The 25592-nt window shown below is 43.0% G+C and overlaps 1 protein-coding gene across 1 annotated transcript in view; it reads left to right on the forward strand.

Annotated features, from left to right (window-relative positions):
* Nucleotides 1–23981: 23981 nt before the first annotated feature.
* serinc5 (serine incorporator 5) overlaps nt 23982–25592 on the forward strand; it is an 85802-nt gene continuing 84191 nt past the window's right edge. The window contains exon 1 of the mRNA XM_059974455.1: nt 23982–24254. Within this exon, the coding sequence (XP_059830438.1) occupies nt 24228–24254 (27 nt within the window). The 5' untranslated portion in view covers nt 23982–24227. The remainder of the gene's footprint in view (nt 24255–25592) is intronic.

Consider the following 25592-nt stretch of genomic DNA (forward strand, 5'->3'; position numbering starts at 1 on the left):
TCTGATGTAATTCTGTTTTTCGCAGGAACCATGTGTGCAAGTGGGGGATAAGGAGGTTCTACGTGATCCTCTGCACCAACCGGGGATAGCGATCCATTCCCGTGAGCCTTAATGGGACACTTACAATTACTGTACGTTCTTTTCGCTTCATTTTCCTTGATTCAATTATCGCCTCAAATAAAGAAATTATTCGAGCGGCCCGGTAGCGCTGCAACGCTATCGCATCGACGTGGGTTCAATACCGCCGTCGTCTGTAAAGAGTTTGTACGTTCGTTGTCCCGTGACCTTGTGGGGGCTTTTGACCGGGTGCTCTGCTTTCCCCCACATTCCAGAGACATTCGGCTGTAGGTCACATGGACGTGATCGGGCAGAACGGGCTTGTTGGGCTGGGATGACCTGTTACTGCGCTGCAGGTCTAAATAAATGAAACAGATAATCAATTGACCTTTTCTTATGTAAAACCATTTACATCCTGAGGATGTACTGTGTAGCAGATAAATGAACGGGATGTCGTTTGGTCCAGGTACGAGCTGCCTAGTGAAGTCTAACTGGGATCATAACAAACTGTTTTGTACCCAGATGAATTTAAATTTCGTTCACTGTTATAGTTGAGTAGGCTGCAAAGCAATTGATAAGTCTCTGTTGTGACTGCCGAACTGTCGCAGGAGACACCGAAACTGATGGTTCTATTGAAACACAATACAACTATAAACAATTAGTTTCAGTAGCTATAATTACCTGCTTAACTTTAGCAATCTGAACGTGGTCATCAGGTAACTCATATTTACGGTGGGAGCAGAATACTTTGAATATTCAAATGTCTGGTCCGAAAGCTTTGAGCACGAACCCCGAGCCCCCGAAAATGCTTTTTCATTATTACGGCTCCCTCAGGTTACAAGTAGCTGGAATATGAGGTGACAATAACGACCAGGCCTGAAGTCAACATGGATTGGCAGTGATGTGTCTTTAACCATATCTTAATACAGGAGAGGGCTGCACTCTGACCTCCCAGATCTCATCCTGAAGCTTTCAATCACCAAACATGAACATTCATCTATTGTTTTCCCCTGCATAGTTTCAATGGTACAGAATTAGAACGCCCGAAACCCAAATACTGGTTTCAATGGTATCATTTGAAGTCGCAAACAGCTTTTGTTTCCTGAAGACTGGCTCGCATTTGAATTAAAGCCGTGCACACACAATGCTGGAGGAACTCAGCAGGTCAGGCAGCATCCGTGCAAAAGAGTGAACAGTCGACTTTCTTCCTTCATCAGGACATTTGAATTAGTATCTGCTATTTATAATTTCCTGTCACCAAAATAATCCCCAGCAATCGTGAATGGCCTTGTCCCTGTGCTGTATGCAATCTCATTTCATCCACTGTCTACTGATTGTGATATAAAATTCATCTTGGATGGCAACTGGGATGCATGATGGTGAAACTGCTTTGCCCAATCCAAGCCGGACTTTCTTCCAAATGTAAATCCATGACATTTTTCTTGCTATGTGCTGTGCTACAAACATAGTTACTCACTTCCATCACTCAGTGCCACTTGTCTTAATTGCCTGATAACGAGAAGCATTTAAATCTTCTCAAAATTAATTTTGAATAAAAATTATCCACAAAATGCTTTACGCTATTCCTGTCTTTAAAGACAATGATGTATTGCAAATTGATCTAAGATATAAAGAAATAAATATAACAAAAACTTGCCTCCATCTACCCTATACTTCAAACCTAAAATATTTAATTTTACAATAGGAAGCAGAATATTCTCTTTATTCACTGCACCAAGCTTATTAACACGTTTACTTACGATATTTACAATGTATCAATATGACGAATAATCTCTTCTCGGGCTTCCAGCTGGGTGCAGGTATCAATTACAACCAATGTTTCAATGACAAACTCTGTCATCTTCATCAGGTGTGATGTCAGGGCATAGCTAGTCCGGTAGCATTGATACCCCATCATCTGTCCCTTCTGATTGGCTGGTCCTCATCCAATCAGGTTTCCACTGTCCCACCTTGTTTACAATTGAATTCCAGTTCTTACTTCCAGTGAGACCTTTGTCTTGGTTAAAAGTCTTTCCCTCTAGTTTTATTGCAATGGGTTCCTTCACCAAGTGGTCCCAAAAACCGGAAGCAAGGCGGGGCAGCAGAAACCTGACCCGGGGGGTGTGGGTACAGAGTACAGGGGTTTAAATACCACCGGAGTAGACATGCCCAGGCATCATCCCCGATGAAGATGGCAGAGCTTGTCATCAAATCGTTGGTTATAATCGATACCCGTACCCAGCTGGAAGCCCGAGAAGAGTTTATTCATCATATACACTTTTCCACTGCGTCAAGATGACTGAATATTTTCAGTCCCAGATACTGTGAGAGTGATAAACTTGAGAAGTTATTACACAAGGTGCAGACCCTTTTGAAAACCTCACCCTGTGGCCTTTCTTCACAGGGCTCATGTGGTGGCTGTACTGAGCTTCATTTCCCCTCAGCAGGTGCTCCTGCACCTTGGGACGTGCCAGTCAGTAGCAGCTGGGTACGGACATCTCTTTGCACTGTAAAGATTTCAGGCTGTGCGTCCTTTCACCAAGTTGGTGGCCTTCCAGCAGCAGTCAATGGTTCTCTCAGCACTGGGAACTGTTCGTGCGAGCACAGAGCCTTGGGTTACACAGCAACTGACAAGGAACATTGCATCCCTTTGTAGACCTCCTGTGAGTTGCATTAAGGATCTGACCGGAAAGGCCAATCTCACCACCAACTAAACAAGGTCTCGGTGCTTGTTTGAAGGTACTAGTTAAGAGGCATTCTGCAAATTGACTTTAACAGTTCCCTAAGGGAACATTCTAATAAGATTCATTATCTCCTCCACCAAGGCCTCCGGAATATTCTTTGCTGACCTCTGACTGATTTGTGGTCCAAAGTAATTTCTGCAGAAACCGATCTATGGGGGCAGCTGGTATTCAGTCTAACTCGGGGGTCGGCAACCCGCGGCTCCGGAGCCACATGTGGCTCTTTTACGTCTGTGCTGCGGCTCCCTGTTACTTTGGGAAATAATTGGTTGTGGCGACCCTTTTCCTGGCACATCCGAACCGACTCACAATTAGATAGCCTACGGGGGTTTGCGAGCACAGAGCTTTGGAGCCTCTGCGCCATGGGGGGCAGGTTGAGGGAGGCTTAAAAGTGAGGCTGAAGATTTCGAATAAGGTTTTTTCCTTCGACTGCAGTTACCGACTCCGTGTCGTAATTTTAGCGCTGCGTGTAGCACACCGCTACATGGTCAGTATTTAATTAAAATGTATTTTATGTTAGTTTGTTAGTTTTTGAAATGTAAATCTAAATTTGAAGATTATGGTGATCTTGTACAATCTAATTAAGACGTTGTGGCGACCCATTTCCTGACACATCCGAACCGGCTCACAATTAGCCAGCGTTCAGGCTAAGGGAGATAGCCTATGGGGGTTTGTGAGTACGTGTCTTTTGCAGCATCCGCGCCCATGGGGGGCGGGTTGAGGGAGGCTTAAAAGCAAGGCTGTTTAGTTCGAATAAAGCTATCTTTGACTGCAGTTTACTGACTGCGTGTAGCAACCGCTACAACGTGTTTTTATCGCTGGCTGTCCAGAGGGGAGGTGCTGAAACGCTTTGTCGCGCGTCTGGAAGAAGTGAAAACTTTCCTGGGCAGCAAAGGGCTCAACTTTCCTGAGCTGGAACAGCCAGAGTGGCTGGAAAAGCTACACTTCATGGTAGACATGACAGCACACCTGAACACGCTGAACACAGCTCTTCAACGGGGTAAGGACGTACAGCCGTGCACATGTTGGAGGATGTTTTGGCATTCGAGCGCAAGTTGACGTTGCTTGCCAGAGATTTACAGAAAGGCACATTGTCTCACTTGCCCAATTTGAGAGAGTTCAAACAATGTCACGACATGATAAATTCGGAGTATTTACATTCTGCAATCATCGCAATGCAAACATCGTTTGGGAAATGCTTCTGTGAGTTCAGAGAGGAAAAAAACACATTATCCTTCCCGGTCACTCCCCTAAGCATCGATCCATCCCTACTGAATACGACTGCATTGTCAGGTGTGAGTCAACCTGAACAAGTATGATAAATATTTTAATTGCCTATTATTTTACGTATATTCATATGTTTTCATTGTTCAGTGAAATAGTCCTTTTATTTTTCAGGCTGACAGCTGGCTGATGTTATTTTTGATTTGCTGCTGGAGGCAAATTTAAGTTTGGCGTTTTTCATAAATACAAGAAGGACTCAAATAGACGTTGAGTATTTTACTTAAAAGTAACCTTTAACCTAACGTCTTTTTTTCGGAGTTCAAAATGTTTCTGTTGCATGCAGAAATGTAATTTCGTTTTCTCTGCAGGAGTTCATCAATTTCATAAATGCAACACATTATAGTTTGTTTATACATAGCATAAAGGCAAAACAAAACGTTGTATGCAGTGTTATTTCATTTTAAATGTCAAACGGGTTTTGCGGCTCCCAGTGTTTTCTTTTCTGTGGGAAACAGGTCCAAGTGGCTCTTTCAGTGGTAAAGGTTGCTGACCCCTGGTCTAACTGAATAGAATTCTTCTGACCAAGAGGCCTGCCCCTTCTTTCCCAATCAAGGGGCTCGTGTAGAACCTCCTCTTGTGCTCATTTGCTATTCACATACCCAGCATCCATTCACAGTTTGACGCAGCCACACACAAAGGCACCATTTGGCTGTGTACGTCTTCCCTGCCATCTCTTCGAAGAATCATTCCTTTGAGACAGTTTAGGAACTGGTGCAGTGCAGGAGGCAATCGTGGGTCAAGTAGACTTCCTTCCAATTAAAAGGGGTCACTGCTCTAACATTCCCAGAATCTGTTTCTCCCTATGGAGGAGCAGTTGACACCCTGACACAGTGATGCCAAAGTACAACCCCTCCCTCGACGTTCAAAATACACGAGAGAGCCGATGGTGGATTACGGGAGGAACAGAGACAGGCTCACCCCGATCAGCATCAGTGGGACTGCAGTTGAGAGGGTGAGTAGTTTCAAGTTCCTCGGTATACACATCACTGTAGATCTCACCTGGACTGTACACACCGGCTTTCTGGCAAATATGTACAACAGCGTCTCTTCCACCTCAGGGACTGAAGAAGTTTGGCATGGTCCCCCAAATCCTCAAGACCTTCTACAGATGCCCATTGAGAGCATCCAACTGTCTGTATCACCGCCTGGTATGGGAACTGCACCAACCTTGATCGCTGGGCGCTGCAGAGAGTGGTACGGACAGTCCAGAGCATCTGTGGATGTGAACTTCCCTCCATTGAGGACATTTACAGCAGCAGGTGTGTAAAGAAGGCCTGGAAGATTATCGGGGACACCAGTCACCCCGACCACAAACTGTTTCAGCTGCTTCCGTCTGGCAAATGGTACCGCAGCATTAAAGCCGGACCAACAGGCTACAGGATAGCTTCTTTCGACAAACCATTAGACATAAATTCACACATCTGTACATTGCAACAGTCATAACGCAAAGGTGTTTTCTCCCTCAAGTTGTGGGATGGATGTAAGGTTTAAATAAACTCAATTCAATTTTTGCCCCAGTTCCTCAGAACTGTCTTTCCATCTTCCCAGATCTGACAGTGAAGGGATCAGATTTTGATCAGACCATTCACCAGAAGCTTGTGGTCTCACATTCACTGCAATTGATCCTGGTCCTTGGGACCAGTTTGATCTCGTGTCAGATGCTGATCATTCTATTGTTTAATGGTAGGGTTTCGAAGAGCAGATGGTGATGTCCACGCACGGGAGGCGTTGACTGGGATCGTCACCTCTCTTCCTGTTGGGCTCAATGCAACAGAAGTAGACAGAAAAGTGAGGGAAACCTTGCCTGACTTCAAATGTGATCAGGAGGCACTTGCTTCCCAGCTGTGGACTTGGACTGTGCCTCTGATATCTGTGTGAATCTGTTGTATCCAGTTAGACCTCTTCCCCAAGGCCCATTCAGGAGAGAATGCTCCATCATATACTTGTGTAAAAAGGCTTTCTGTTGGTCCAAGGTAACCAAGTCTCTCCCGTCCTGCACATAAGTAAGTGTACCCTAACACAGCAGGGCTGAAAGCGTAGACCATAAAACACAGAAGCAGAACTTGCACATTCATCCCATCGAGCCTGCTTCACCATTCCATCAGGGCTGACATATTATCCCTCTCAACCCCATTCTCCTGCCTCCTCCCCTTAATATTTGACACCTTTCCCCACCATTGAGCACATCTACAAGGAGTGGTGTCACAGAAAAACAGCGTCCATCATCACCGATGCCACCCCCCCCCCCCAACTGCCCGGGACACTCTTTTCTCAGGGGGGAGATACAGGAGCTCAGAACTCACCACAGCTTCAGGAGCAGTTATCACCCCTCAGCCATTGGGCTCTTGAACCAGAGGGAATAACTTCACTCAACTCAATTCGCCCCCTCACTGAACTGTTTGCACAACCTATGCACTTACCTTTAAGGACTCTTCATCTCATGTTCTTGATATTTATGGCTTATTTATTTTATTATTATTATTTCCTTTTTCTATTTCTTTTTGTATTTGCAGTTGAGTTGTCCACCCTATTGGCTGCAGTCTTTTATTGATTCTAGTATGGATTTGTTGAGTATGCCAACAGAAAATAAATCTCAAGGTCGTATATGGTGACATATATGTACTTTGATAATAAATTTACTTTATACTTCGAACCTATGCACCTCTGCTGGAAATATACCCAACGATTTGACCTCCAAGCCTTCTTTGCACAGATTCATCTCCCTCTGGCTAAGGAAATTCCTCCTCATCTCTGTTCTAAAAGGATATCCTTGTATTTTCAGATTGTGTCCTCTGGTCAGTGATTTCCCCACTGTAGGAAACATCCTCTCCATATCCAGTCTAGATTCCTGCTGTTGTGTATGATGTGGGTCTGGGTGACTCATGTGCCGTGAGCCGAATGAATTGCCAACGGCTTTGAAAAGAGTCTTGTAAACAACATTAAGCAGAGAGTTGAGTCATCTATTTCTGATCTCTTCACTTCCCCATTGCTGTGGACAAGGGTGAAGTTTATAGTAAGTTTATTTTTGAAGTACATGTATGTTATCATATGCTACCTTGAGTTTAATGTTTCTGTAGACATTTTCAGGAAAAATAAAAGTGCCATAGAATCTATGAAAAAGCATACGTAAACTGACAAGCACACATGTGCAAAAGAAGCCAAACTGCCCAAGTAAAAAAAAAGACTGAAAACATGAACTGTGAAGAGCCCTTGAAAGTGAGTCTGTAGCTCATAGAATCAGTTCAGGGTTGCGGTGAGTGAAGTTATGTACAGCGGTTCAGAAGCCTGGTGCTTGTAGGGTATTAAATGTTCATGAACCTGAGACTTGAGGCGTCTGTGTCTCCTGCCTGATGGTAGTGGTGAGAAAAGGGCATGGACTGGATGGTGGTCGTCTTTGATGAAGAGTGCTGTTTTCTTGTGGCAGTGCTCCATGTAAATGCCCTTCCTCATGGATCCTGACACACTTACAGTTAGAAAAAGTCACCGACAAAGTCAATACTGCCCCTTGGAATCTGGCAGGTTATCACTTCTGGGAGTTTTATTCACCTCAGATGAATGCATAGACCACATCAACTTATCCAGAGCAAGTGGCTGGCCTAGACCATCTGAACCCTCCAAGAGAGAGGACAGAAGCTCTGGATGCTGTACTCTCTGGGGCCTTCAGGTCATATATCCCAGCACAGAAGGACATAGAAGTGCCAGATGACTGTGAAGTTGAACCTAATATCGCCAGTTGTTAAGTACCAGTGGCCCATAGTGTGAACACAGTGGTGAAGTGGCACCATTTCCTTTCACCCCCATAGAAACCCTCTGAGGTCACACTTCCCCTTTGTCAGTATCCAGCAGCTATTGAAACAGTGTAAACAACTACATTAGAGAATTCTCACAACCAAGAGATCATCAAAGCATAAAGTCAAAAATTAAATAGCAGAGAAACAGGCCCTGTCAAACATCATACCTGTCTGTACTAATCCCACTTGCCTGCATTAATTCTGACTCCCTCTCTACTCTGCTCATTCAAGTTCCTGTCCTGACACCACTTAAATGTTGATACTGTTCTTACCTCCACCACCTCCTCTGGCAGCTCCTTCCAGATACTTTCATTTGAAAAGTTAATCCCTCAGATCTGCTTCAAACCTCCTCCACCTTAAATCACTTTAAGCCTAGGTCTTTTCATTTTACTATTGAAAGTAGACTCTGGCTGTCTATCACAATGTTACATATTTCTATCATATTGTCTCTCAGCCCCTTCGCTCCAAGGAAGACAGACTCAGCCCATCCAATCTCTAATTCTGAAAGAATAAGCAGTACAAAACTTTTTCAAGTTCTTAGTGTTAACATATTCAAAGTAAATTTATTATAAAAATACATAAATGTTATACGTATACCACCCTGATATTCATTTTGTTACTGGTATTCACAAGAAAAATTAAAAAACGCAAAAAGGATCTACAAAAAACACACATAAAAAAAGGCTGACAAACAACCAATGTGCAAACAAAAGAAACTTGGCAGATTGAAAAAAATAAGACTGAGAACATAAGTTGTAAAGAGTTCTTGGAAGTGAGTTTGTCGGTTGCAGAATCAGTTTGGAGTTGTGTGGAGTTAAGTTATCCAGGGCGTTTCAGGAGCCCCAGGTTATAGGATGGTAAATGTCCTGAAGCAGGTGGAGTGAGACCACCTGTCTGAGAGCATGCTAGGGGTCTTTGATGATGGATGCTGCTTTCTTGTGGCAGCACTCCATATGAAGGTGTTGCGTTCAGTGGAGGGGAGGGCTTTGCCTGGGATGTACAGGGCTTTGCAGTCTTTTCTGTTCTTGGGCATTGGTGCTTCCATACCAGGCCATGATGCAACCAGTTAAGATATTCACCACTGTGCATCAGTATAAGTTTGGGCTGAATTGACACAAATTTCTAAGAAAATAGAAGTCCTGTTGTATCTTCGCTAACGTGCTGGTCCAGGACAGATCCTCTGATATGATAACACCAAGGAATTTAAAGCTACCGACCCTCTCCACCTCTGTCTCTTAATGAGGACTGGCTCATGGACCTCCAGTTTTATCTCCTGTGGTCAATAATTTACTCTTTGGTTTTACTGATGTTGAGTGAGAGATTATAGTTGTGACACCACTCAATCAGATTTTCATCCTCTCACCTAAATGCTGATTTATCACTACCTTTGATTTGACCAACAACCATGAAGTCATCAGCAAACTTTGAGCTGTACTTAGTGCAATGTATTTAATATGTCAGTAATATTTGAGTAATATTGTAAATATATTGTTTGATAAAGAATTCTTGGTTGTTTACAGAACGTATTGCAGATTATATGTAAAAGTACGTGAATGGCATATGTCATCACGCCATTATGTCATGAATGCAAATCTTGCTAAAGTTAAAATAAACTAAGACACTGTTTTGGCTTACAATTTTTGGAATTGCAAAATGTAACAGTGGCGATGAAGAAGTTTTAAATGAGCCCAAGATGACCACCTATCTGTTAAAGTGCATCGAGACATTCAAGTAAAAAAAAAGCCCAGTGGGAAACAATTGAGTGAAAAAACAGTACAGTGCATACTTCTTCAGGAAGGGACTGAGATGTTCATGTTTTTACAAAAGGCAGAAAATGGACAAATTCACAAGTTTATAGACAGTGAGTGTGGGGTGATAAAGTAAATGGAAAAATAAACCAGAAGAGCTGGATACATTGGAAAGATACACATAATTACATAACAGATAACTGGCTGCTGTATACGGAACAAATTGAATAGTATTTTAAAGCAAATGAAATAGCTAATGAGAAGCAAGTGCCGGTTTTGCTGAGTGTATTAGATGGAAGAGTATACAGTTTGCTTAGAAGTTTAACTGCTCAAACCAAATCGGCTAAAGTGAGCTAAGTGTAAGTAATGCAGCAACATTTAGAATTGGAACCATGGTTAATTGCAGAACAATTTAGGTTAAGCAGAATCAAAAGGAAGGGGAGTCCATTTCAGTGTACTTGATTGAATTGAAGAGATTGAGCATTGTCAGTTCAGTGATGTGTTTAATTATTCACTGAGAGGTCATTTAGTTTGTGGAATCTTACAAGAAAACATTCAAAAATGGTTGCTATCTGGAAAACAACTCCCATTTAAAAGAGCAGTTGAAATTTCTGTGTTAATAGAAACTGCAGACACAGATGCAATTGAGTTGCAGCCAGTAATGAAAGTGAGTGCGAACAGAATTGTAATGTTTAAACAGAAACCAGCCTGGCCAGACCAGTTGCGGCAAACACTCACCAATGCAGGTTTAAAGGTGAAAGCTGCAGAAAATGCAACATAGTAGGACACACACAAAGAGTGATACAGGACCAGGTAGTCTCGAGATCTACAATGTGAAAACTAGAAAGGGACAAGCAATATGGCTTACACCGGAAGTGAATTCAAATTGAATAGAATGGAATTAAACACTGACTTGGCTGTTTCAGTCATTCCACAAAATGAGTTTGAATGGCATTTCAACGACTCTAAAGTGAAGCCTGCAGCTATCAGACTAAGAATTTACACTGGGGAAAAGTATAGTCCAGTTCTTTATACCATCCTTGATAGTGTAGCTGGTGAGCTAGATCGCATGGGGGTGGGAAGAATTGAGGGGAGCCCATCGGCAATGCTAGTAGCCAAGAAGAATGGGTCTGTCAGGATCTGCGGTGATTTTAATGTCACCATCTACTCAGTACCGAGAGTAAATCAATACCCCCTGCCCAGGGTAAAGGATATCTTTGCAAACCTTTCTGGAAGGAAACACGTCAGCAAAGTGGACTTACTGAAGCCTACCTACAGATGGAGATTGAAGAGGAGTCCAAAGTGTTTCTCAACATAAACACTCACAAAGGGCTTTAACCGCTATAATAGGCTTATTTTCGGAGTGGCATCTGCACCAGCACTCTGGCAGAAAGCTGTGGGCCAGGGGCTGCAAGGCTGCCCAGGCTCTCAGTGTTACCCAGATGACGTCATTGTTACTGCTCAGGATGATGAGGAACAGCTCCGAAATCTCAAGACAGCCTTAAAAAGATCAGAAGATTATGGGCTCAGTGCATGGCACAGGAGTAAATTCTTTAAACCAAGCATCACTTATTGTGGCCACGCCATTACACAAGAGTGCTGAGAAAACTCAAGCGGCAGTGGGTGCCCCAAGGCCGAAGGACAAAGCGGCAGATGTCACAGTTGTGGTCCTTTTTAGGATTTGTCAGTTACTACACAGGTTCCATTGCAATTTCAAAGGAAAAAGTATCAGGTAAACTCAAAGGTCTTAAGGTGAATAAGTCACCTCGGCCAGATGGACTACATCCCAGAGTCCTGAGAGAGGTTGCTGAAGGGATAATGGATGCATTGGTCATGATCTTCCAAGAATCACTTGATTCTGGCATGGTCCCAGCAGACTGGAAAATTGCAAATTTTACTCCACTCCTTAGGAAGGGAGGAAGGCAAAATAAAGGAAATTATAGGCCAGCTAGTCTAACCTCAGTGGTTGGGAAAGTATTGGGGCGTCTATTATTAAGGATGAGGTTTGAGGTACTTGGAGACTAATGATCATGTCAACGTGAGCATGGTTTCTGTAAAGGAAAATATTGTCTGACAAATTTATTAGAATTGTTTGAGGAAGTAACAAACAGGGTGGACAAAGGAGAGGCTGTGGATGCCATTTACTTGGATTTTCAGAAGGTGTTTGACAAGGTGCCACACATAAGGCTGCTTACAAGATAAAATCCTATGGAATTATAGGAAAGATACTGGGGCAGGTAGCGGAATGGCAGATAGGGGCTTTTCTGGTTGGTTGCTGGTGACTAGTGGTGTTCCTCAGGGGTCAGTATTGGAACTGCTACTTTTCACATTGTTTGTCAATGATTTAGATAATGGAATTGATGGCTTTGTGGCAAAGTTTGTGGATGATACGAAGATAGGTGGAGGGGTAGGTAGTGCTGAGGAAGCAATGTAATTGCAGCAGGATTTAGACAAATTGGAAGAATGGACAAAAAATTGGCAGTGTTAGGAAATGCATGAAAATGCATTTTGGTAAAAAGATATTATCTAAATTGGGAGAAGGTTCAAACATCAGAGGTGCAGAGAGATTTGGCGTTCTCATACAAGACTCCCAGAAGGTTAATTTATAGGTTGAGTCTGTGATAAAGAAGGCAAATGCAATTTTGGTATTTATTTCAAGGGGAATAGAATATAAAAGCAAGGAGATAATGCTGAGCCTTTATAAGACACTAGTCAGGCTGCACTTGAAGTATTGTCAGCAGTCTCGGGCCCCATATCTCAAAAGGGATGTGTTGTCATTGGAGAGAGTCCAGAGGAGGTTCACGAGGATGATTCTGGGAATGAAGTGGTTAACATATGAAGAGTATTTGGCAAATTTGGGCCAAAGTACACTGCAGCTGCTGGAGTCAAAGCAACACGTACAACACACTGGAGGAACTCAGCAGGATGGGCAGCATCTGTGGAAACGACCAGTCAATGTTTCGGGCAGAGATGTCCTGATGAAGCGTCTCGGCCCGAAACATTGACTGTTCGTTTCCACAGATGCTGCCCAACCTGCTGAGTTCCTCCAGCGTGTTGTACAGGATGTTCCCTATTGTGGGGGTATCCAGAACTAGAGGGCACAGCCTCAAAATTGAAGGGTGACCCTTTAGAGTAAAGGTAAGGAGGAATTTTTTTAGACAAAGAGTAGTAAGTCTGTGGAATGCTCTGCCACAGACTGCGGTGGAGGCCAAGTCTGTGCATATATTTAAGGCAGAAGTTGAGTGTTTCCTGATCAGTCAGGGCATCAAAGGATATGGGGAGAAAGCAGGTGTATGGGGTTGAGTGGGATCCATAATCAGCCATGATGGAGTTGTAGAGCAGACTCGATGGGCTGAATGTCTTAATTCTGCTCTTATGTCTTATGGTCTTATGGTTTCTGCCAAATCTGGCTACTGTGCTCCATCCCTTGAACTCACTACGTCATCGTGAGGAAATGGCACTGGACAAAGCAGAGCGAGGTGGTTTCCAGAAGGTAAAGGAAATGGTTACAACAGACACTGTACTCACAGCTTATGCTCCAGGTCATTCAGTGAAACTAGCCTGTGGTATAGGTTAGTTATGTCACATGTTATGAGTGGTGGAAATGAAAGCCTCTCCCCTTTGCATCATTTTTCCTTACCACATCAACAGAGAAGCCTTCAGTCTGGTCTGGTGTGTAAAACATTTCAACCAGAACTTGTACAGGAGAGATTTTACCCTTGTTACTGATCATCAACTACCAGTGTCCATCTTCAACCCACAGAAGAGTTTTCCACCAACAGCAGCAGCTTGAATGCAGAGATGGACTCTGTTTCTAGGAGGACACAACTACAAGATTAAATTCAAGAGGACAACTAATCATGGAAATGCTGATGGATTGTCTTTTCTATCCTTGGAAAAGGAAATACCTGAAAATTTTACAAAATAGGACACTCCTTTTGGTGTATTCTCCCCAGTGCAAATTGAAAGTCTCCCTATTATGAGAGGAATGATCCAAAGGAAAGCTGAGAAACCCCACACTGTCTCGCAACCCAAAATGACTGGAATGTCTCGCAGAATCTCCAGTCCCCCCCATTTTTACCAGTGCTGGAATGAACTTGCCCTTGAGAGGGGTTGCCCTACAAGGGGATTGAGAGATGTTGCACCATCCAAGCTGAGAGCTGAAGTGTTGAAGGAGCTACATGCTGGTCATTTCGGTACAGTCAAAATGGAAGCATTGGTTCAAAGCTTTGCCTGGTGGCCAGGGATAGATCAAGCAGATCACCATATACTGTTCAGTATGGTGACACGTCCAGAAGATGCACAGAGCAAAGCCTCTCCGTCCCTGGGAAAGGCCTGCATAGCCCTGGCAGAGGATTCCCGTGGATTTTGCCAGACCAGTCATGAGCACAGGTCTCTTGCTCAAGAAGAATGGAGGACAGAACCGTTAGAACTGCTTCCTGCAGTCCCAGAGTCAACATCCCACGATCACCACAAAACCTGAGATCGTTTCACAGTCACAAGACTTACCTGCCAAGCAGAGTGACAACCCCCCCCCCCCACCTTGTCAGGAAAGATGTTATCCCACAAGGGTAATAAAGCCTCTGCAGTATTTAATATTTGAGTAATATTGTAAATGTATTGTTTGATTAAACATTCTTTATTGTTTACATAATTAGTTATGGGTTATATGTAAAAGTACGTGAATGGCATACGTCATTACGTCACCATGTCATAAGTATGCACCTCACTGAAGTAAAAACAAAATGTGAATGAGTTATCCCCTAGCTCCATGTTTTTCTTTCATAGGTACGAAATGAGTTAAGTAGTGTGTGTGTATATATATATATAAAGGAGTAAGTTTATATTTGAAATTTTAAATATCTCTGTAGTATGCAGCTATACTGTTTGCTTTAAGCCATCCAACACCAACCATCCTCAGCCCACTGAACCTCAGGGAGGTTCATTGCTGCAGGGACACTAGGGGAGGGCAGGTGTTTGTGTTGGGTTCCAGCAACACTGGTGGGAAGGACAGGGGTTCATATCAGTTCCCCACACAGTGACACTGAGCGGGAAGGGCAGGGGTTCATATCAGTTCCCCACACAGTGGCACTGAGCAGCAGGAAGGGCAGGGGTTCATATCAGTTCCCCACACAGTGGCACTGCGCAGCAGGAAGGGCAGGGGTTCATATCAGTTCCCCACACAGTGGCACTGAGCAGCAGGAAGGGCAGGGGTTCATATCAGTTCCCCACACAGTGGCACTGAGCAGTGGAGAGGGAAGCGGTCCGGATCAGGAACCAGGTACAGGGCATGCAGCAGTGAACAATTCTCACCCACAAAAAGGTGAAGCAGATTACAATCTGAGTTGAAACTCAGGTCACATTATATAAACGGCATCTACATGATTTAAATGTTTGACTGGAGTCTGACTGAGGAAAACCTTTTATCAGCAATAGGTTTACGAAACAGTAAACATAAACACTTAAATTCAGCTAAATTCATGTCATTTCATCTTGAACCAATGTGGAAAGTGGAAGCAGCACATAAAGGCTGTGACAAAAAAAACTTAGGAATTTCCCTGTTAGGTAACTTGTGTGAAAATTCTGAAGCTTCTGTCTCTTTCATAGACTAATGACAGAAAACACTAAAGTGAAACTAGAGCAAACATGAGGAAATCTGCATATGCTAGAAATTCAAACAACAACACACACAAAATGCTGGTGGAACACAGCAGGCCAGGCAGCATCAATAAGGAGAAGCACTGTCGACGTTTTGGGCTGAGACCCTTCGTCAGGACTAGATTTGCATTCATTTCTACTCCAGTGTCTGGGGCTAGTAATGGACATGGAGATATCCTGATACTCAACTACCTTCTGGCCATTTTCATTCTAAATTGAACTCTCCTTGATTTAAGTTAAGATAACGTGGGCTGTTTATTCTCACTGGGTGCTCCATTACATTCAGGTTAACTGTGCCCTGTGCAGAATGTAGGAGTACACAAAGCCTCTAGGAGTAGACAATAATCTACCGGATCAAGTCCACTCCTTTGTATCCTCAGAATCAAATATATTTAAGCAATGCTTTCTAGAAATCTAGTACCACTTGTTCTGTGCAAGAAAAGTCACAGAATTTGGTTAGCTGTTTATTAACTTTACCTAATTTTAACCTTGGAAAGGTGATGTATGTTTTTACATGTAGCAAACAGTAGAACACACTGAAGTACAGGGTTCATGGGGTACATGAAAGAAAGCTGGGTATTGAGCACAGCCTGGGCTCTAAGGCTTTGCTGATACATTGCAATATAAAGACAGAAGACTTGAGATTTGTGGTTAATGATCTGGAAGAGAGGACTGAGTGTAGTTTACCTAAGTTTGCTGATAACACTAAATTGTGAAGGAAAGCAAATTGTGCAGAAGGTATGGAGAATCTGCAGAGAGATTTAGATAGATTAAGTGAGTGGGCAAGGGTCTGGCAGATGGAGTACAATGTGGTAAATGTGAGGTCATCCACTTTGGAAGGAAAAATGAAAGAGCAGATTATTATTTAAATGGAAAAAAATTGCAGCTTGCTGCTGTGCAGAAGGACTTGGGAGTGCTTGTGCATGAATCACAGAAGGTTGGTTTGCAGGTGCAGCAGGCTACCAAGAAGGCAAATGGAATGTTGGACTTCAGTGCTAGAGGGATTGAATTTAAGAAAAGGAAGGTTATGCTGCAACTGTACAGGGTACTGGTGAGGCCGCACCTGGAATACCACGTGCAGTTCAGGTCTCCTTACTTAGGGAAGGATATACTGGCTTTGGAGGCAGTGCAGAGGAGGTTCACTGGGTTGATTCCAGAGATGAGGGCGTTAGACTATGAGGAGAGATTGAACCGCCTGGGACTGTAGTCACTGGAATTCTGAAGAATGAGAGATCTTATAGAAATGCATAAAATTATGAAAGGGATAGGTAAGATAGAAGAAAACTTGTTTCCTTGCATACTTCCGTACTGGTTTGGGTGTTGTGCTAGCAACTCGGCCTCGTAGAAAGCAGTCAAATGCTATGGAAATGGCAAAAAATGCCGCCCAATGTGCCGCAAGGCATGGAAACGAACAACAGCTAGTATATTGTTTTGGATACTATTGGGGGGTGACGTAGCAGAGGAAATATGAGGCGAATAAAAAATGGGGTTAATGTTAGATTAATGTAAATGGGTGTTTGATGGTTGACATGGACTTCATAGGCCAAAATACCATTTTGATGCCATACTTTTGTATGACTCTATAATGAAATATTATGTTCCAACACCTTCAATCTCCATTCAGTACTTGATCTCACAAACATTAAAACATATGTAGTAAGAAGGCCCATCAGAAATCTTTATTATATTCTGATTATATTTTCATGTAGTTAAATGCTCTTTACCACAATATTCCATCTGTGAATTGCTTTTATTAATCACTTGGCCCGCTTTAAGATCAACAAGGATTCACAAATAATGTATCAAGGGCCATTTTTTACTGGGTAAGGTTTCCTTCTGCAGATTGTTCAGGAGGTAGCAGACAGAATGTACCATTTATAAAACCTGGGACTCCTCTGCCTTTGATGAAAATAATATTCCCGGGGTGATCCAATGCTCCCAGCCAGTTACTTCTGAATTGTCCTCAGTGTTGTAAAGTGTCTCTTATAGTCAGTATTTCCTTCGATATTTGTCTTCACAGCACTGATATTAAAACAGTTTATCAGCCATATAACCATATAACAATCACAGCACGGAAACAGGCCATCTTGACCCTCCTAGTCCGTGCCGAACCCTTAATCTCACCTAGTCCCACCTACCCGCACTCAGCCCATAACCCTCCACTCCTTTCCTGTCCATATACCTATCCAATTTTACCTTAAATGACACAACTGAACTGGCCTCTACTACTTCTACAGGAAGCTCATTCCACACAGCTATCACTCTTTGAGTAAAGAAATACCCCCTCGTGTTTCCCTTAGTGCCATGGCACTTTCTGTCCATATCTGCCAGCAATGATCCATTCACCCACTTGTTATCTCCTTATCTGGTGTTAGCACTTTACCATCAGCAATAAAACGTTTTAATAACATCTATATGTTCCCTGATGAATACGAAGAATAATAGAAGGCAAATCAATCCTCAAGGGGATTCCAGGATATATTCTAGTAGTTATTTTACTTGGCTCGTAATTTAGAGAATGTAAAGTCAAATGTGATCATGAGTGAGAATTCATATTTTACACAGAATCCTGGAAGTGAAGAGTTGCTATTAGTAAATGTGGCTTGAAGTTGCTATTGATCCTTTTTTTTTGCCATTTTCTTAGCATTTGTCTGGGTTTTTTTTTTTACGAGGCTGAGTTTCTAGCTTGAAAGCACTCCATGACATCACATGGAGTGTCAATCCATGCTAGGGAAAGCATGCAGGGAGCCAGCTAGATTCGAGCCCATGACCATTGGCCTCAAAGACTGGTGCTGATGCCACTACATCAGCTAACTGAAGCTATTGAGTTGTTAAATAGTTCACTCTGTCTTTTATGGAGTTAAAACTTCCATCCTACCATGGTCTAACCCCCAGGTAACTCCACCCTGACACCATTGTGTAGACTTGCAATTCCCAAGAAACACGGGTGTATTGAATAAGGCCATAAGAATTAGGAGCAGAATGAGAACATTCAGCCCTTTGAGAATAGCTGGGAAGAGTTTAAAATGTCTTTTTGCTATCAGAGTGACCAAAAATAATCACAACCAATGAATTATAGATGCTGGAAACTTGATTTCTTTCCTACAGATGCACGGTTGAAAGTATCTTGGTTTCATTGTGGCCTGGTACTGCAGTTACAACACCCAGGAATGCAAAATACCGCAAAGCACAGCCTGGTCCTTCATGGGTCCTCCTCACTGTTGACAGCATCTACAGGAGGTTCTGCTTCAAGGAGGCAGCATGTATCATCATCCCATTTCTCACAGCTACTTAGTTGGGTGTACAGAATCCAGAGGTCCCACACTGGAACAATTACTTTCCTACAACCACCATGTCCTTTAATTGATCTACATAACCCAAACCCTACCTCACCAATGGAACACTGCAGACCACCTTTTTCACTGCCATGTATTTCTCCCAGATTGTGTATTATTTTATTGCACTAAGGTTTCATTTTTGCAGTCATGTATTTTTCTCCCTTACTTCACTTGTATATTTTATATTCCATGTGTTTCTGTACCCGTGTGCCTGTAGCAAGCAAGTTTTTAATTGTACCTCTGCATCTCACTGTACTGGTGCGGATGACAATAAACACAGCTTGTCTTGACCTGCGTCTTTGGCCAGGAACATTGCTTCTCTTTTCACAAATGCTGCTTGACCTGTTAGGTGTTCCCTGCATTTTTTGTTTATGTTAAAAAAGTAATTCTTTACTTTGTGACAATGTCCACATCCTGAAAATAAATTTGAAGGTGAAGTCAGATCACATTTTTATTATGTATATTGTCATCCTCCTTGAAGCAGTGACATTGAATCACACATCAAACAGATTGCTTTCCCTATGGCTGTAACACTTTATTGTACATTCTGTTATTTTGTGACCTTGTACTACCAAAATGCACCGATGTAATGAAATGATCTGTACGGATGGCATGCATGCAAGCAAAACAAATTTCGGACTGTACCTCCTTACATGACACAATTCATTGTGTATTTAATATTTCAGTAATATTTGAGAGATATTGTAAATATATTGCTTGATTCAGCATTCTTTGTTGTTTACATGTAATTGATTATGGGTTAAATGTAAAAGTATGTGAATGGCATACGTCATTACGCCACCACATTATACGTGCATGGCTTGCCTAAAGTGAAAAAGAAGTTACGGTAGACTCATATTGTGGATTCTCCGGTGTTTTCCTTTCAATTAATTTTATGTTTTGGAGTTACAAAACATAATGGTGGCGATGCGGAAGTTTTAAGCAAATCCGAGAAGACTACTTAACTGTTTAAGTGAAGCAAAACATTGGAGTTAAAAAAAAAGCAGACCGAAATATTTGAGTTAAAAAAAATGGAGTGAGAAACAGTGCAGCACGTACTAATTTTGAAGGAACAGACAGAGACGAGTTTTAAAAAAGGGCAGAAAATGGACAAATTCACGGGTTCATCAACAGTGGAAAGGAAAATACCTGCAAAATTTACAAAAAAGGACACTTCTCATAACATATTCTCCCTAATGCAAATCGAAAGTCTTGCTGATATAGACGGGTGATCACAAGGGAAACCAGAAAAGATCCCACACTGTCTCTGGTCCATATGGTAACTCAAAATGGCTGAAATGTGCAGCAGAAATCCCAGTTCCCCCATTTTTAACTGTGCTGGGATTAGTTTGTCCTTGGTGGCGGGGGGAATTGAGAGTTGCTGCACAATCCAAGCTGAGAGCTAAAGTGTAGGAAGAGCTACATGCTGGTCTTCTAAGCACGGTCAAAATGAAAGTTTGCTTGAATCTTTGTCTGGTGGCCTGGGATAGTGCTTATCATGCACTGTCTGGGATGTCAACATCAGAATCAGAATCAGAATCAGACTTTAATCGCCAAGTACCTGTGCACATACAAGGAATTTACTTCCGGCAGATGTTGTCTCTCTGCTCGTAACAATAATAATGATAAATATAAATGAAAATATAGATTATACATACAAGTAGTGCAATCCAAGTAATAGCTAGCCAACAGTTAACCGGCAGTTAACTGTTCAGCAAAGTGACCGCAGTAGGGAAAAAACTTCTCCAGTGCCTATTAGTCTTAGACTGGAGGGATCTGAAGCGCCTACCAGACGGAAGCAGTTCAAACAGTCCGTGCGCAGGATGGAAGGAGTCCTTTATGATGTTCCCCGCCCTCTTCTTCAACTTGGAAGAGTACAGGTCCACAATAGAGGGCAGGGAGGCCCTCTAGAAGATGCCAAGAGAAACACTTCTCCACCCCTGGGAATGGGTGCATTGCCCTGGCAGAGAAGTCTTGTGGATTTTGCTGGACCATTCATGGGCACAATTTCCTTGTAGTACTGGATGCAGCTACTAAGTGGCCAGAATTGTTTATAATAGCCTCCACAACAGCCTTGCACACTGTTGATATGTTGAGAAGCCTCTTCTCAAGGACTTATGTTCCAGAACACTTTGTGCATTGTCACTGACTTTGTGGAACAGTTCCAGTCATTACTGAAAATGAATGGAATAAGACATATTCCAACTGCTCTGTACCACCCAGCTACAAATGACTTGGCAAAGATACTTGTCTAAAGAACACATTGCAAACAATGTCAACAGAACACACCACACTGACACTGAATCAGAAACTCACCAATTTCCTCCTTGCATATCACAATGCAGCACACTGCACAACCAACAACTCAACAACTTTGCTGTTCCTGGGTCGTCCCTTGTGCTCATGCTTGGAACTCCTCAAACACAATCTCAGAAGGAGTAGGGAGGCAGGACAAACAGCTGAGACAAATTGGAGGCTCCTCAAACAAGGAGGTCTGATACTTCACTTCTGGACAAGCAGTCCTGGTGAGGGACTACAGAGGTGATTAAAAGTGCGTACTCATAAAGAGTTAGGAGGGAACTGAACCACTCTCCTCCACGGTGGAGATTGTGTCTGATGTCATCTGGAAAAGACACCTCCATTGGTTGAGGAGACCAGAGTCAATTGTTAGAGAAGTAAGATGGCCACAGCTGTCAGAACTACTTCCTGCAGTCTCAAGGACAACTCTGGGAGGCCCCAGAACCTCAGGTTGTTTTCCCTGCTGTAAGTCTCACCTGCCAAGCAGAGTAACCCCATTTGTCAGGAAAGATGTTACCTCACAAGAGTAAGAAATCTTGCACAGCAATTAAATCTTAAGGCCTGAATGGGACAATTTTAAAATTGACTATGCTGTGGATGTCTACAGAGTAGTTCAATTATGTAATATACTGTATATATAGTATGTGTATGTAAGTTGAGATGCATTCTATATTGAGTTGAAGCTTATAGCCAAGCACGGAGGAGTGTTGTGTATTTAATATTTCAGTAATATTTGAGTGATATTGTAAATATATTGTGTGATTAAGCATTCTTTGTTGCTTACATAATGTATTGTTGCTTATATGTAAAAATACTTAAATGGCTCACACCATTAGGTTGCCACAGCACGTGTGTGCCTTGCTCAAGGTAAAACAAAGTTAGACTCACATTCTGGACCCTCTGTGTTTTTCTCTCAATTAGCTTTTTATGGTTTGGAGTTTCCAAACATAATAAATTATAAACCAACGCACATAGAGTGCTGGAGGAGCTCAGCAGGCCAGGCAGCATCTATGGAAAGGAGTACAGTCGACGTTTCTGGCCAAGACACTTCATCAGAACTGGAGAAAAAAAGATGAGAAGTCAGAGTAAAATGGTGGGGAGGAAGAAATAACAAGACAGTAGGCGATAGGTGAAACTGGGAGGGGTGGGGGAAGGGTGAAGTAAAGAGCTGGGAAGTCAATTGGTGAAATAATTCCTCCCCCTTCCCTTTCTTCAATGGCCTTCTGTCCTCTCCTATCAGCTTCCCCCTTCTCCAGCCCTTTAACTCTGTCACCAGTCAACTTCCCAGCTCTTTACTTCACCCACCCCCTACCCTCCCGGTTTCACCTATCAGCTCCCCTCCTGCTACCTTCTTACAGACAGACAGACAGACATACTTTATTGATCCCGAGGGAAATTGGGTTTCGTTACAGCTGCACCAACCAAGAATAGTGAAGAAATATAGCAATATAAATCCACAAATAATTAAATAATAATAAGTTAATCATGCCAAGTGGAAATAAGTCCAGGACCAACCTATTGGCTCAGGGTGTCTGACATTCGGAGGGAGGAGTAGCAAAGTTTGATGACCACAGGTAGGCTATGACGCTCAGTGTTACATCTCGGTGGAATGAGTCTCTGGCTGAATGTACTCCTGTGCCTAACCAGTACATTGTGGAGTGGATGGGAGTCATTGACTCTGACTCTCATCTGTTTTCTTCAGTTCTGAAGGGTCTCGGCCTGAAATGTCGACTGTACTCTTTTCCATAGATGCTGCCTGGCCTGCTGAGTTCCTCCAGCATTTTGTGTGTGTTGCCTGGATTTCCAGCATCTGCAGATTTTCCCTTGTTTTAAATTATAAACAAATTTACCAACCGTACGAGTTCACATTAACAATACTATCTTATGACGATACCTTAATTGATGTTCTGGCTAGAGGTATGCTGGGACAGGTTCCTTTCCCAAAATATGTATTAAAAATATAACCAATATGTCATTCTCATAAAATGGTTAGGAGAATCGAATACACAACAGCTCCTCACTTATCACGTTCTCCAGATTTCTTGATGCCACCCTACTTTTTTTAAACCAAATAGCCTCAAACCTTATCCCAGTTGAAAAATATTTGGCAACCATATGTCTCGCCCTGATATCGTAATATCGGCAATTTTGGATATCTGTTTATACAGCTTCTTTGAAGCTGCCTCTTCATCCGTGTCACTGTTACGCTGCCTGCCATTTTTCTTGAATGGTCTGATTTGTAAAATTGATAATGCTTATAGAAGCAATCTAGCGACTGAGAAGATGGTGTTTTCACGCTTTCGAAGCACATAAATTGCAAGTTAATTAATATTAAACGGCAAACCCCAGCTGTAGAGTGGAGAGGTCCTAATTCCAAAATCGGGGCGTTGATTGATTAACAAAATGGAAGCCTGATGAAGCTTAGGCACTTTTAAGTAGCCGAATGTGTAGAGAGAAAAAAATCCCACGAATAATTGAATTCCGTGATCATAAAATGTGTTTGTGTTGACTGGGAAAGAAAGCAGCAGGATTTAATTTCGCCTAGCGTTTATGGCTCTGGTCGCCCAGTGTCCGAGAAAAACGGTGCTTGGGGCAACAGGGAGGAATGATGCACTCCATCGGCACGGTGCATGTGTTTTGACCCCGTGTACGGACGCCCGAGTTCATCATCCCATCCCCGTTTCTCTCTCCATCCGCCCCGGGCGGCTCCAGTACAAGCTCGCGAGTCGGTGAGCCGTGCACGGATCCAGTGAACGAGATGGGTTAGAAATCAAAACGATTCACCTTGGCTTTACGAATTTGCTTCATAATGGGTTAATATAAGGGTTATTTACACAGCTCCTATCAGAGCCTGAAACAATTGCTGTGTAGAGCAGGGTGCACATTGCAATAAAAAAAAACAAATAAAAATACATGGATTGAATACAAAACAACGATATTTAAACAAACTTCCACTAACATATGCAGTGAAAGGTGACTTTTTGAAAAGTCGACATAGTTCTGAAGATATGAGGATGTTCTCCTTTAATAATTACCAAAATGTACAGCGGAGAGTCTGACGTCTCCGGAAGTGAATTGGGTTCGGCACAAACAGTGCGGCTGTGGGAGTGTGTGGTGTTCTCCTGGTCGCGTCGTCGTCTTTTGTTTGTGTTTGCGGTGGCCGCCTTCCGGGCTCGTCCCGCCACCTCTCAGATATAAAGCCCCCCGCCCCTCCCGACCATGGTCAGCGGGAGGCGAGCGGACAACGTGATCCTTTCCGCCCGCCCTTGAGCCTCCTGGCCGCTTGCGCTCGCTGCCGTCGGACGGGTGGAGATGTCGCTGCCCTGCTGCGTTTCGCAGGTAAGGTGTGTGCCGGCTCCGGCCTTCGGGACTGATCGGGTCCCGGGCTCGCCTTCCCCGAGCCGTCCCTTGTCGCTGCAGTTTGGACGGACAATCTCCTGAGTTGTAATGGCACATGTCATGAGAGTCTCCGGAGACGCACGCTCCTTTACCCCTCGGCTAGATGTTTGGAGGTTGTTATTCCGACTCCAGCCTGGGGAAAGAGATGCTTATCTACTGTCTGCTTGTATTTGTGGAGATATGTTCAGTCAGATACTTCCCGAGTGTTTTCATTCCTGTATGAAGTAAAAAACATGTTCTTCTCATCCTTATAAATCACGCGCCTGACACATTTTAATTCTCGAATTTTAATTGCTTTCGTCTTGATTTAGTTGCGATTTCTGCTAATCCGATTGTGAACATACGAAGGTTTTCAAGTAATCGGCATGGTTGTACTAATTCGCTGTAGTGGATTCCGGATAATCGGGACCGGTACATTTTGGCCAAATTAAAGGGCTGTCCCAATTAGCCGGAATTTCATGTAAATAGTTTTAAAAGGTATAAAAAATACAAGCCACCATTATCTGAGTAACAAATTGTGTACTTAAATGAAATAAGAATAAATTAGAACACTACCAAAGCTACTACAGTACTATAAAACTCTGTATTAGTTCCTAATGGTTAATGACAGGAATTAATCTGTTGTACACTGCTGTCTTTGGGGTGTCCTGGGAGATAGCACTTTGGTCCCCACAGGATACTCTGCTCTCACCTATGCTTTCAGGTAACTAATTGCATGAGACAGCAGCTGCACCCCGTAGACCGCTTTGACAGGTGGGTTAAACCAGGTGAGAGTAGCCAGTGGGCTTTGTGCCCCAGTGAAATGGGGACATGCCTGACCTAGCATGTGAAGTTGGTTCTGGTGGACTGCGCAAATGACATCAGCAGTGAGATCCAACGGCCAAGGAGGTTCTGCAATGATAAAGCACAGAATTAGTCATGGTTATCCACTGCAACGAAGGAATACCCCAGTTAGTGTTGACTTTTCATGCCGCCCACCCAGACTTCCAAGGTCGAGAGAGTGGAATGGAACTGTCCCAGTGCAATCACTTTTCCACTTTTTAACAACTCTGTCACACGGGTTTTGCTGTCATCGTCGGATGCAACAAACAGCCAACGTGCTGAAGTGTTCTTTTGATCGACTGTCAATAAGCAAAATTGGTGCAGATAATGGGCTGCTTTTGTACAAAGTTTTTGACGATTTCGTCCTTCAAACATTCATTTTCAGTGTAACAGCCAAGATGACTGTCGATAGCATTAAACTCTTTGTCGTCCCCAGCTTGTTGATATTGTGAAATT

This window comes from Hypanus sabinus, chromosome 7, assembly GCF_030144855.1.
Source record: "Hypanus sabinus isolate sHypSab1 chromosome 7, sHypSab1.hap1, whole genome shotgun sequence".
Lineage (NCBI taxonomy): Eukaryota > Metazoa > Chordata > Chondrichthyes > Myliobatiformes > Dasyatidae > Hypanus > Hypanus sabinus.